This window comes from Dryas octopetala, chromosome 6, assembly GCF_963921425.1.
Source record: "Dryas octopetala chromosome 6, drDryOcto1.1, whole genome shotgun sequence".
In the NCBI taxonomy this organism is placed as follows: domain Eukaryota; kingdom Viridiplantae; phylum Streptophyta; class Magnoliopsida; order Rosales; family Rosaceae; genus Dryas; species Dryas octopetala.
Genome location: NC_141371.1, coordinates 18,063,563 through 18,076,963, shown reverse-complemented (window position 1 = coordinate 18,076,963; position 13,401 = coordinate 18,063,563). Strand labels below are relative to the sequence as shown.

Below are 13,401 nucleotides of genomic sequence, written 5' to 3'. Positions count from 1 at the left end.
TGTATTTTGGTGGCATTTTTTTTTTTTTAGAAACTTTGTTGTCAAAGTTTAAAACTTTCCCGCGTATTCTTGATATTTTCTTGGTACTTTCTTTGTAGCCAATCATCATGGCTTCACCAAATTCTTCTCTTGATTCGGAGGAATTCTCAAGAAAGCTCCACAAAGTTGTTGATGAATGCAAGACTTATATGGATGCCTTCTATGCTCCAATCGCTCCTAATTTCGGTAAATGCTTTCTTGGCCCTTACTTTGTCACTTCCTTACCAACCAACATAAATGAGTGTAACGATCCGAACCCAAGTCTTATCTCTTTTGCTTGCAAATAAATAAATAAAAAATATATATCTTATGGGCAGGCCTTATTAAAAATTTTTGGAAGGAAATTCTAGTATTTAGAGGAGTGTTTTAATTCAATTTGTGGCCTTTAAGTTCGAGAGGGTGAATTAGAACTCGAGTTTCTAAACGCGTAAGTTCAATTTGGGAATTTTAGTAGGAAAGATGGAGAATGTTCTAGAAAGGGGCAATTTGGTAATTTCAAGCCCAAATACTACAATTTAAAAATCAGCCCAATTCTCTCATTTCTGATTTTCACTCACTCTCTCTCTCTCCCTCTCTCTCTTCGCACCCTCCCCTGCGCATACCTCAGCCATTGCTTCTCACCATCGCAGCCACCCCTTACCGGCCTCTGCCTCCGGCGACCCTCTCTCCACCGGCGCCGACGCCATCGAAGTCTTCCAGCAACCAGCCGCTCCGCGTGTACAGTACCCACTCAGAAACAAACCCCAGCTGCCGCCCTTCTCTCTGCACACAGCCCGACCTGAAAGCCCCCAACTCCGGCCACCGACCCACTCCACTGATGCCGGCCATCTTCCTCAGCTGCTCCTTCAGTCAGCCCATTCCCTTGCACGCGCGAAAATAGCCCAAGAAACCCCCAGACCCGCTGGCCTTGTCTTCCAAATTCCGGCCAGATTTCACCACCGAATTTCGAGGGTTTAAGTGGGTATTCCTCCTTGAGGTATGGGCTGTCAATTCCCAGTGTTTTGGTGCTTTATTTTGAGTAATTTGGAGAATTGAAATTGGGGAATTAGGTCCCATTTCGGGTTCCCCTTGAGAATTTCGAAAATTTGACGATATTAATGTAGTTATGGACAATTTGTGCCCCTAGGAAATGTTATTTTGATTATTAGAATTAGAAAACTTAAGAAGTTGGACAATTTTAAATCCTTAGGATTCTTAATTCCTGTTATAAGTGGGTGAATTGAAACGAGACCAATGAAGTCAAGAGAAGAACACTTAAGTTCACTCCCACACTCTAATTTCCGTTCGGTAACAAGTCTAATTTATGCTTCGTATTCTTGGTTGTTCTAGGCGACGCTCCCGAGACTTGAGGTGATTCATCCGGAGATCGACACTAGGCTCCAATATTGTGAGTGGATTTTCTTTTGCTTGCAAAGTTTATGGGTTTTATGGTTTTTATATTACTTTTGAAATTTTGAGTTAAATAATGAAATAATGAATTGAGAAAGGTCTGTTTTGCATTAATAAAGTCTAGAGGGATTAGATTATTTGTTATTTTGATCTAAGGGTTATCAAATAATTAAACAAACTGTTTAAATGCCAGTCCAAGTATCCACCTGTTATTAAGTAGGTCTTTGGGACCCATCACGGCACACATATAGGCTTTGGGCCGTGTGTCGGGATGCCTCGCCCTTTGAGGGTAGTCTACGTGCATGTACGACATTTTGGCTTGTTGTACGACGGCGATTCGACGGTACACGGGCCACTATAAGTCCACTTGTATGACGGCGATTTGATGGTACAAGGGACACCTTAAATCCACTCGCATGACGGCGTTGCGACGGTGTGGGTGGAAGGGCAATCTAAGCGCACGTACGACACTTTGGCTTATTGTACGACGGCGATTCGACGGTACAAGAGCCACCGTGTGTCCACTTGTATGACGGCGTTGCGACGGTACAAGGGACACCGAAATCCACTCGCATGACGGCGTTACGACGGTGTGGGTGGAATGTTAAGTAGACGGTCCACTTGGTGCGACGGTCTTGTACGGTATCAATGTGGAGCCCGTCAAATGGGTACTTATATGGCCAACGATAATTCTAGAAACTTTATTAGATAAAATATTTTTAGTCATTCTTTCTATCAGTTCAAAGCATATTTTAAAATGGGGGAAATCTATTGTGTTTGTGAAATTGAGAATATTAATAAAATGTTCTACTTTATTAACCTTGTTATCTTTTGACTCGTTCATCCACTCACTGAGCCTTTCTCACCGTGAGTCTTCTTTTGTGTTTTAATGTTTTCCCCAGGTGGAAGCGGCGGCCAATCATAATTGTTGCGTCGAGGCGGGCTTTATCTTCTCATTGTATAGTGTAGGATTTCCTTTAAGCCTTAAGTCGTAGTTTGGTTCTGATATTTGGTTGTAACCTTATAAATTTTGTAAACTTTATGTCGGGTCGGAGACCCAACTTGGTTGTGGTAGGGAAGTTGAAAAAAATTTAGAAGTGTTTTTTTTTACAGGTTATAAAATTTTGGGTTAGACCATTTTCAGGGGAGGTTCTGCCGAATTTTCGGTAGGATTTTTCCTTGATTTTGGATTCCGCAGGACCTCTCCGGATTTCAGGGTGGAAATCCGGGGGCGGTCCTGTCAATGAGGTACTTAAGAGTTACCGGGAGGATGACCCATTGTGGCTTAGAGGCCCGATTGAATGGAAAAATTGGGAGAAATGTAAACCTTTCAAAAATTGGCCAACTCCCTCTAAGGTTGACAAACCGGCCAAGGTGCCCCCTAAGGGCTCTAGCATGACCAACCCACCTAGTGAGTCTAGCTCTCCCAATATGTCATGGAATACATGGTATGAGCGGCTTGAACCCATTCTTAGAGATCAATGGCATCAACGTGGTCTCCACGACCCCTTGACCCTTTGTTACAAAGGTGAATTTCATTGTGACCGTTCCTTGATTGGGGCCGCTCTATGTTTTTGGTCGGCCTATTCTAATACTATGCGACTTCAATTTGGCATGCTTTCTCCTACTTTACTTGATTTGGCCGCCATTGCGGGATTCCGGCCTCATGGTAAAATTATTCATGCTAAAAACCTTTCGACCACATGTGCATTTACTCTTGACAATTCCTTGAGCTTTGTGGGTTTTATCAAGGAAAATGCTAAATCATCCAGAGAAGTCTCTATGGAATAACATGTAGCTTTCCTTCATGTGTGGTTGTATAAGTACATATTTTGTCCGGCCTCTTGCACCATGACCAAGGAATTCCAACCTCTAGCCGAGATCCTAGTTGGTGATGACCCGATCGCCCTTGGTCCATTAATTTTGGCTCATCTATACCGGGGCCTTCAAAAGATAACACATGGTGAGACCACCTTGGATTACCACACTTCGGGCCCCTTATGGTTGTTTCAATTATGGCTTCAAGTGTACTTCCCGGAGGCCCGCCCATTTGGTACCAAGTTTTCGCCCAACCGAGTGCTAGGTGAGAGCATACTTCCACTCACACCCACTAAGAAGCGGACGGTGGAAGAGTATTTCACTTACTTTTACAACTTATCCACATTCTCACAGGCCAACTTCTCCACTTGTTTAGATTGGAGCTACCCACCCTTCCTCAAACTTGCACTAAATTCTTTGTATAATGATGATAGAAGAAAAAGTGAGCACAAGGATCTTTAGACTAGCATTTTACTTGGGCGTGATCTATACTATGGATTTGTCCTTGGTAGTCCGCCCAATTACACGTGTGGAGGTGAGCTCTATTGGACCCCGGCCGTGGGCCGCCAATTTGGCTTTAGACAAGCCATTCCGTTACCAAACATATATTCCCCAAACTTATATGAGGTTTGGCGAGCTGAACTCAGTGATGGATAGATGGACCGATTGATTTCCAACAACAATGGCCTTTTGGATAACTTTGAAGTGCCGTTTCGAGATGTTGACTTCAGTGCGTCGTCCGAGTTTACCTCTTGGTGGGTAGACTTCACAAAATCATGGTTTAGTAGCCCGGCCAAAGATAAGGCCGATATTGTATTTGCCTCTTGCTCGGTGTCGGCCAACTACAAGAAAACAACCAAATCCAAGCCCTCCAAGGCAACCAATGAGGACCAAACTTTGGGTATGCATTCTCCCCACTTTTCTATTTTCCCTTATTCTTCCCTTATTCTTCCCTTATATCTAGTTGACAATTCTAACCGTTTTCTTGTCCTTATAGGTTCTACTAGAAGGGGGAATAATGGGGTTGGAGCGGATAAAGTAAGAGGAGCCACAGATGATATCCATTCCGGCCAGGCCAACCATGAATCACAAGAAGTCCAAGGTAGGCCAACTTACCCATATATATATATATTTTTAAATCTTTTGCTTGCTCTAGGTACTCGGCCGATCAAGGGTATTCCAATCCTTCCGCCACCCAAAGGAAGATTCAAAATGGCGGCAACTAAACGCAAAGCTCCCGCCCAGGGTCAGTCTCTTGTCTATTGATTTTTCCACTATTCATGGTATCAAGCTTTCCTAACCTTGGTTGGTCTTCTCTTTGCAGATCAAGTGAGCGATCAAGAGGAATTGTCCGACCAAGCTCCTACCAAACAACCCAAGAAATCCGTCTGCCAGGTTTGTTTCTTGACTTTGTTGGCGTATGCTTGTTTGTTGGCCGTTCTTTATTTATTTAAGTATAACCTTTTTTTTTATTTTTTTTTTAGAGCCCGAGTTCTTCTGTCACAACCACTCCTCCGACCAACAAACATGGCCAAACGGACACTACCGTAGTGATGGAATCTGCTCCTGACGACAGCCTGCCGGTTCAGTTTATCACCTCGCCTGACCCGCGGGTAAGTTGACTGAGCTATTTCTTTGAAGTCCATCTCAATTCTTTTGGGTTCAACTAGTTCATCCCTTGACTATCCTTGATAGGTAGCGAGCCCAGTGATTCAGTTTCTGCTCGTTTAAGTTCTACCTCTTATGAGGCTCCGATTGAGGAGACGAGCACATCGGGCCATGTCCCTACTCACACCGAGACCATAACTGTTGATGCACCAGTTACGTACTGATACTGCTAGCTCTCCCGGCCATACAGAGGTAAGTCTTATATTTGTACTTTTATCCTTTGTTCATACTTATGCTCTGTCACCTTATATTTTTTTTTTGATATTGTATTATAGGACTATACTATTGATCGAGATGCTCCCTTTCAGGCCGATGGCGACCAACCTATGATGGCATCTTTGCCTCACTCAGGTCATTCCGAGGTAGGATCCTCTATTCCTATTGGCCGCGTGGTGAGCTTTTGTTTTTCTTTTCTTATCAACTTTCAATTTCGCTTGCTCAAAACGTTTCTAAAAAAAAACCTTTTTACCTTTCAGGTGGCCGCGGGTCAGAATGATGCCTCCACCATCATCGATTCCGACCTATCTGCTCAACCTCATGATGTAAGTTTGTCGAACTCAAAGTTCTTACAACTATAGTTTTTTTTTTTTTACTTGGTTAGCACATATTCTAACTTATCCCCCTCTGGTGTAGGGTTTTGCATGTTCGAGTGATGATATTTGGAAGGGGGTCAATGATCTCCTTGCTGCCACCTCTGTTCCCACGGCCTCTTCCAGCACACCTGCTTCCACTGGTGTTCAGTCTCCTGACCTCTATGCCATATTCCAAGATCTGTTCGATCGGGAGCCTAGGGCCATGATTGGCGAGGCTTACCAAACGAGCCTTCACACATCTCTTAGGCAGTTGGCTGAGGCTGGTGCATTGGAGTCTACCACCGCAACTATGATTGAGCAGATGATGCTTGCTTTCCGGTCTGCTTTAGACCGATACTTAGGTATTTTTAGTCGCCTTGAGGCAGGACGACGACTTCCCGCTCAAATTCAGATTGTTCGAGGTGAATTAGTGGAGAAGTACAAGAAGAAACAAGAACGGTGTCTTCGTCGGCAGGAGTTGATGGACAAAAAGAGAGAGATTGAGCTCGAGTTGACTGAGCTCGAGATATGTCCATTTTCCAATCCGGCCTCTAATGATAGGCTGAGACAACATGTATTTAATAAGATCTGTCTTGGAAATGATATACACTACGGAAAGTAACATGTAGTGCCTTAATTTTGTGGCCGTGAAATACAAGGCCAAACACAACTTTTCGATAGGCGAATACTTTCTTTCAATCACCGTTAAAATTCGACTCGAGTAATAGATGGCTTGTTCCTTCTTTTCCTCATTATTTTGGGCCAAAAAACTTCCGATCGAGTTTTCAGAGGCCGAAATGTAGAACTTGAGTCGCCTACCTCTTCTGGGCAGTATCAACACGGGTGGCCAGGTCAAGTAATCCTTGATTGCTTGAAAAGCCTTTTGTTGTTGCTCTTCCCATATAAACTTTTCCCCTCCCTTAAGCTTAAAAAGTGGGGAAAATGGTTCTATTTTTCCCACCGAGTTTGAAATAAATCTCCTAAGAAAATTTATCTGGCCAAGGAAGCTTTGAAACTCCTTCTTATTTTTGGGTGGTGGTGCATCGATGATAGCTTTGGTTTTATTCTTATCTGTTTCGATTCCCCTTTGATGGACAAGGAAACCTAAGAAGTTTCCAGCCGACACGCCGAAAACGCATTTTTGAGGATTCATCTTAAGATTGTGCATCCTCATTCTCTCAAAGGCTTTTCTTAAGTCTCCAAGGTGACCCGGTCGAGTGGTCGATTTAACAACCACATCATCGATATATACTTCAAGAATTTTTCCGATCATGTCATGAAAAATAGCGTTCATGGCCCGCTGGTAAGTTGCCCCAGCGTTCTTAAAGCCAAAAGGCATTACCACCCATTTGAATAACCCGGTTGCTCCCGGGCACCTAAATGTTGTCTGATGGATGTCGTCCTCTGCTATGTATATTTTATTGTAACCTGAGTAACCATCCATAAATGACAAAATTTCATGTTTGGCTGCTCCATCAACAAGGAGATCCGCCATAGGCATAGGATATTCATCTTTAGGAGTTGCAAGATTCAAATTGCGAAAGTCAACACAAACTCTTATTTTGCCATTCTTTTTTATTACAGGAACAATGTTAGAAAGCCACTTTGCATAAATTGCTGGCCGATTGAACTTGGCTTCTACAAGCTTTTCTATTTCTTCTTTCACCCTAAGTTCTACTTCTTTAGACATTCGTCGGGGTGGTTGTTGGAATGGCTTAAATTCTTCTTTGATCGGAAGACAATGTTCCACTAGCTGGCGATCGAGTCCGGGCATCTCAGTGTAATTCCACGCAAAGCAATCCTTGAACTCCTTCATAAGTGACTCAATCTCGGCTCTTAGCAATGGTTCCATCAAGCCGCTAATGTAAACCGGCCTATGTTCTTCAGCCGTTCCCAAGTTTACTTCGATCAAAAGGTCTTGGACTTCAGCCTTAGAGTCATCAAGCTTCCGGCGCTGGGTCCAATTCTTCGATCTCTAAGAGGCCCTCTTCAAGCCCTTCCCTTAAACACTCGATGAGATTGCTCTCATCCTCATCTATCCAGGTCGTTTCTTCGGCCAAGTGCGTTGACCGTCTCTCCAACGCTTCATCAATAGTTTCTTTATTTTTGTCCGTCATTGGATATGGATATTGTTGCAAACAAGTCGACCAAAGATGGTCGTTCATCTTCAATCTTGACTTCCCCTTTCTCGATTCCAACCAATTCATTGGCCGTTATCTCCAAAGGCTTTGTAGTCTTGGTTCCATCTACCAAAGTTTGGAAGGTGACTCATTCCTCATATAACTCCGCATCAACAAAGTTGGCAAAAGCTGGGAAAGGCCGTGTATCGGCCGATATAACGTCAAGTGTATTGTCCTCATTCCAAAGAACTAGTAACTGGTGCAAAGAAGATGGGATGCACCAACTACCATTGATCCAATCTCGACCAAGGAGTACGTTGTATTGGGAGTTCGAATTAACTACAAGGAAAGTAGTGTTTCTTCTTTTCTTCCCCACCGCTACTTCTAAAGAAATTGCTCCCAAAATCTCCTCATCATCCTCTACAAAAGAGCTTATCCTCACTTTTGTTGGACGCAGGTCGTGTTGCATTTTCTTCAGCTTTTTTAAGGTTGATAAAGGCAAAATATTAGCGGCAACTCCATTATCCACAAATACCTTATTCATTGGCATTCCCTCAATGTGTGCACGAATGTATAATGCCCTTACTTGCTTGGCCATTGCTTCTGTTGGTCGACTAAGGCATGTTCTCAGTTGGTTGCTAAGTTGTCATTATGTTCTTTGAGGCATGCAAACCGCTCATCATCATTCTCTTCTTAGTTTGCTACCTCCTCATCAATTTCTGCCCAAGCCTCTTCTTCAGCTATAACATCACCCTCCAATTGGGCCACTTGTTCTTGCCTTGCTTCGAATTCCAAATGTAATGTGATAATCATGCCACATTCTTATGACCCTTGTGTTTCGGAATCATAAGTAATCTTCCCAGAAGACGATATCTTCATTCGGGGCTTCTTCTCCCCTTCCTTGTTATTACTTTCTTCCTCTCTGGCCCCTTCTTCATCATATTTTTCATCGTACTCGTCTTCCAAGTAGTCATCTTCTCCGCCTTCATATTCCATGTCCTGGTTGGGTTCGGCCTCATTCTCTTCTTCCTCTTTGATAGGGTCTCTTCTGTCAGCGGATCAGAACTCGATGGAATAACCACAGAGGGAATGAGGGAATCAACCTTAACTTGGTTGACCTCCTTCTCAGGAGTTAAAATCGTTTCTCGGTTGACTTCATTTTCAAATGGTTCAACCATAGATTGGTCAGTTTCAACTTTAGAAGCTTCGCCCATTTGTTGGTCTATTGCAATTCTAGAAACCTCATTCATAGGTTGATCAATGTCAACTTTGTTAATTACGACTTCTTTCTTTCTGGTCTCGAATGCACCAGTCAAGTGAGCTTCAAGCATACTTATCACTTCCTCTTTCTCATCTGGAATGACCAAAATTTTGGTCCCTTCGACCACCCTCTGGACCTTAGGCAACACAGTCGCATTACCCTCGGTTGAACCATCATTCCTTAGGAGCTTGACTTCTCCTCTTCTCAATTTCTCCCTTAGGTCAGAATTTCTCCTAAGTTGAGCTTCCCTTTGCTCAATCCAAGCTTCTTCTTCTCGACATGATTAAGCGTATTGCCTTTGAACCCGCCGAGTTTGGGTTCTTGACAATGGAATCATAACTCCATCTTTTCCCTTCTTATATCATACATTAGGCTCGGCCGGAGTGGGTTTAAAAGTGTTCTTGCCTGGTTTCGGCATGGTAACATGAGACACGTCTCGCTTTTGGCCGTCGGCCACTGATACCCAAAGGCTTCTTTCCTTTCTTTCATATGGCTTGGAAAGATCTTCTGCCACATCATCATATCGGAGTGCCCTCTGGTAAGGCCGTTTGTACTGCCTACGGTAATTATTCTCATAACTCCGTCTTGGTTCATCTCTCAGCACAAGCTTTCTCCTTGGGCTACGAAGTGGGTAGCCGTTAGGTGGAGCCATGTCCTCCAATTTTCCTTTGCCTTTATCTCTAAGTTGGAAACCAACTGGTTTCTTCTCGACATAATCATCAAAGTCAAGGCGACGTTTAGCCTTACTATCTGGCTCAATTCTTCTTCTAGGGCTATGAGGACCATAATTTCTAGGTAGTGACATTTCAATCATCTTACCCTTGCCTTTGTCTTTAGGGTGATGCCCGACCAACTCCTTCATTTCATGATCTTGGTCAATCTTTTCTTGCCCTTTGTCTTTTGGTTGAACTATGATTGATTTAATTTCATTGCGATCTTGAGTCGGCGAGGACACATTTGGAACCTTGGCCTCCGCCCCCTTTTCTACCCTGAAAGCTTCAAGCGCCACTTCACATTGGCACCTACTGCAAAGCACGATTCCTTTTATTGGAGCCGATTTTTCTTCCGGCCGAGTTGTTATCTTTTCAACCGGCTGATACTCTTGCCTCTGAGTTTGCCCCCCATGCGGTTGTGCTAGTCTATGCTTTCCCTCTCTGACCTTTTTCTCTCTTCCTCGATCAGAATCTGGAATATGTAAGTTGACCATATTAACCTGCATCTTGGGGAAAGGATCTTTCTCAACTCTCATCACGGCCTTTTCTTTCTCTGGGAAGCGTAAGGTTCCCTTGTCAATCAAGTCTGCACAATATTCCGAAAGACAACACAATTGGCGGTCGAGTGAGTCCACGCATTATGCCACTTACAGTAGGTTCGATCTTTTAGATCATTGGCCGGTGATATTGCTTGGCCATTGGTTAGCTTGATAAGCTTCTCGGCCAATAGTTGATCAAATATTTGTTCACCCTTTGATAAATCAAAGGTAAATGCTCTAGTGGCGGATCCTTTGTACTTGGAAGAAAAACTCACTTGTTGCACTTTTTGATCTTTGGACGCCTTCACCAAGGCCTTGCATACATGAGGCTTGGAAATCATAATCTCAGCCGCATTGACCTCGGCTGATTCTTCGCCCGATTCAACTTCCACTTCCTCGAGCTCTTCTTCCATCTCCACCATATGAACACTTGACTTATTTTTGTTCTATGCAACCTTTGCTGCCATTTTTTTCTGGCGTTCTTCCCTTAGAATAACTTCATATCTATCCACCCTCATGACTAAATCATAAAGATCTCGGAACTCCATCCCTTCAAACTTCTTCCGAAGCTCCAAAGACAAACCATTCTGGGTTAACTTCACAAATTCGCTCTCGGGCAAAGGGATAGTGCATCTACTTTTGCAAGCCTAAATCGAGAGATATACCCTGGTTAAATCAGCCATCTACTTCTTCAGAATTTTGCACAAAACGGGCTAAATCAGCCATCAATACTTCTGGTTCGTGGCGATAGAATTGTTCATGAAAAATTCGCTCCATAGTTTGCCAATTTGGAACTGAGTTGACCGGCAAACTAACATACCAGGTAAAAGCAGCTCCAGTGAGTGAGTTGGGAAACATCTTAAGTTTCAGATCATCATTGTTTGCAACTTCAGCACACTGGGTTGTGAATCGGCTTATATGTTCAATAGATGATTGATAATCTTGACCGGAGAACAAAGTGAAATCAGGAACTCTAAAACCTCTTGGGAATTCCGTTTGGTCCACAAAATCAGGATAAGGTCTTCGGTATACTGGTCGGATTGTTCTCCTAGCTAGAGGTCCATACATGTCTTGGACGACCATCTCGATCATATTCCTATCAATTCCCACTGGAGCTTGGCTGAGCCCGACCTGAATGCCCCCAGCAAAGTTGTTGACTGCTTGATGGTTACCCCCCTGGTTTTGGGCCCGGCCATTATTCTGGCCGTTACCATTGCCCCCCAAACCTAGATGAACTCGTGGTTGGTTTGCCAAAGGTGGCGATCTATAGGGTTCAGGGATTTGCACTTGATTGGCCACGGGTGGATTCTAGCCCTGACCCCCTTGAAGAGCTTGGACAATGTGTTGTCCGATTTGGGTACCCATACTAGCAATGTTGTTGGCCATCACATTGTTAGTCCGTTCAATTCGGTCTAACGTAGTGTTCACCTAGATAGCCACGGTTTGTAAATGAGTCTGGGTGACCCGACTTTCTTCCCTCACCAAGTCGATGAGTTGTTAGACATCTTCTATAGTAGCCGGATTCGGCTGGAGTAGATGGTCAATTTTCTCCGGTACATCTTCGATTGTAACTTCACCATACGATCCATCCTGATTCTTTTGGTCCACAAAAGTCGGAACGTGATCGTTCCCGCTTTGTTGGCCAACTTGAGGCCTCTTTCCAGAATCGAGGTTGGGATGATTGCTTGGATTCACAGCACCGGTCGCCTTGCCAGCGGGTTGGTTGCTTGGGTTGGCTTGATTCTTCGTCATTGGATCACGATAAGGAACCGGGTTAAGGTAAGGATTCTCCTGATCACGATTTGGAAACGCACGAGTATTATCAACCATGCAACGTTAGCAAAGACAACAAATAAGGTCCCACTAGGCATGCCAAAAATATGTTCACTCTTTTTTAGCCAAGGTTGGCCAGAAGCAACACTTTGGTCCATTTTCGTGTAAGTGCGGGGCATGCCACCGTCAAGCCAAGTTTAGGCTCGATCGGAATGTGATATTGATTGGGTTGAGTAACTGCGCCTAAATTAATTCTTATCAAGCGATTGATCAGCCAAGCTAGGAACCACTCTTGGCCTAGGTTCTTTTCTAGCCTCGGGGACAAGGCTCTTAAAGGCCTAGTCAGAATCGGAATCTGACCCACTAGTTGGCCTCCTTAAAATTACGTGATCGAACTCGTGTACAAAGTGGTGCAAGTGCCCAAGCAAAACAAAGAAACTATGGATAACAAAAATATAATGAAACTCAATACTATCTTGACCAACCAAGTTAACTTCAAGATTCAAAGAAATAATGAAAATAGCAGGCATTAAATTGAGGGCGAATGAAAGAAAAATTGCATTAAAGTTGAAATCAAGACAAGCAAAGTTGCATGAAAAGTAAAGAACAAAACTAAATCGATACCACAAGCCTTTGGGAAAGATGATGGCAGAGCTACAAACCTAGTGAACTAGAACTATTGAAAACCTAAAAGCGCCTTGAACGGTAGAACTTAAGTAAAATCGAAAGCAAAAGAACTTTGAAAGATTCTTGAAAGCTTGAGAAATTTGTGAGTTGATTGATGTGTGTTGAATGTCTTTTTCTCTCTTCTGAATGCATCTATATATAAGGGTTAGGATAGCAATGGGTCATTACTTGGCCCAGAATTCCCCCTAGACTCCTTGTACATATGGGATTTGAACTCTCTTGAAATTAGGATTCGACCGGATTCTTCTTTGATAACCACGTGATCTTGAGCATTGATAGTCGATGAGAATCCTTTCCAAATTTGAACTCTTTACTTGGACGAAATTCTAGCTTAAGTAGAACTTCTTGGTGGATGAGAAATCCTTATGTGACTTAGGCAGAGCCATTATTGGCTAAGAAATTTCATCAAGAAGCTTTCGAGCTCGATCAAACTCTTTGAGGTTTTAAGCTTAATAAAAATTCGGCCCAAATATTGAGACCCAAACTTAATTAAAATAAAATGAAACGACCCCGCCTCAAAACTAGGCTGGAACCACCTCTTTTTATTTTTATACCCAATAATAAAACTGCCCAGCCCAATTTTATCTTCAATTGGACCGATTTCGTTATTTTGAATACATAACCCGGCCTCAAACTAGGCCGAAATTATTTCTCTTTGCTTGAAATTATACATGACCTAGCAAACTGCATTTAGTTGGGCCAACTTATCTTATAAAAACATGAAAAAGAGATGACCCGGCCTCTCAATAGGCCGGAATTACTCTTTTATTTGATACGACATAATGGATTGAGCCACTCAATAAAATATTTTGGCTTTTCACC

At 43.2% G+C, this 13,401-nt stretch overlaps 2 protein-coding genes across 2 annotated transcripts; one reads left to right on the top strand and one right to left on the bottom strand.

The window, feature by feature from the left end:
• Positions 1-642: 642 nt before the first annotated feature.
• On the top strand, positions 643-6,076 carry LOC147282992 (uncharacterized). The gene is made up of 11 exons (XM_086248323.1): positions 643-1,015; positions 1,369-1,426; positions 2,331-3,204; positions 3,241-4,147; positions 4,244-4,492; positions 4,571-4,641; positions 4,731-4,859; positions 4,942-5,106; positions 5,190-5,276; positions 5,391-5,456; positions 5,548-6,076. The coding sequence occupies exons 3-4, from the start codon at positions 2,824-2,826 to the stop codon at positions 3,706-3,708; spliced, it is 849 nt and encodes a 282-aa protein (XP_086104449.1). The 5' UTR covers positions 643-1,015; positions 1,369-1,426; positions 2,331-2,823; the 3' UTR covers positions 3,709-4,147; positions 4,244-4,492; positions 4,571-4,641; positions 4,731-4,859; positions 4,942-5,106; positions 5,190-5,276; positions 5,391-5,456; positions 5,548-6,076.
• Positions 6,077-7,754: 1,678 nt separating this feature from the next.
• LOC147282991 (uncharacterized) lies at positions 7,755-8,204 on the bottom strand. The gene has a single exon (XM_086248322.1). It carries the CDS (start codon positions 8,202-8,204, stop codon positions 7,755-7,757), a length of 450 nt encoding a protein of 149 aa, XP_086104448.1.
• Between the last annotated feature and the right edge of the window lie 5,197 nt (positions 8,205-13,401).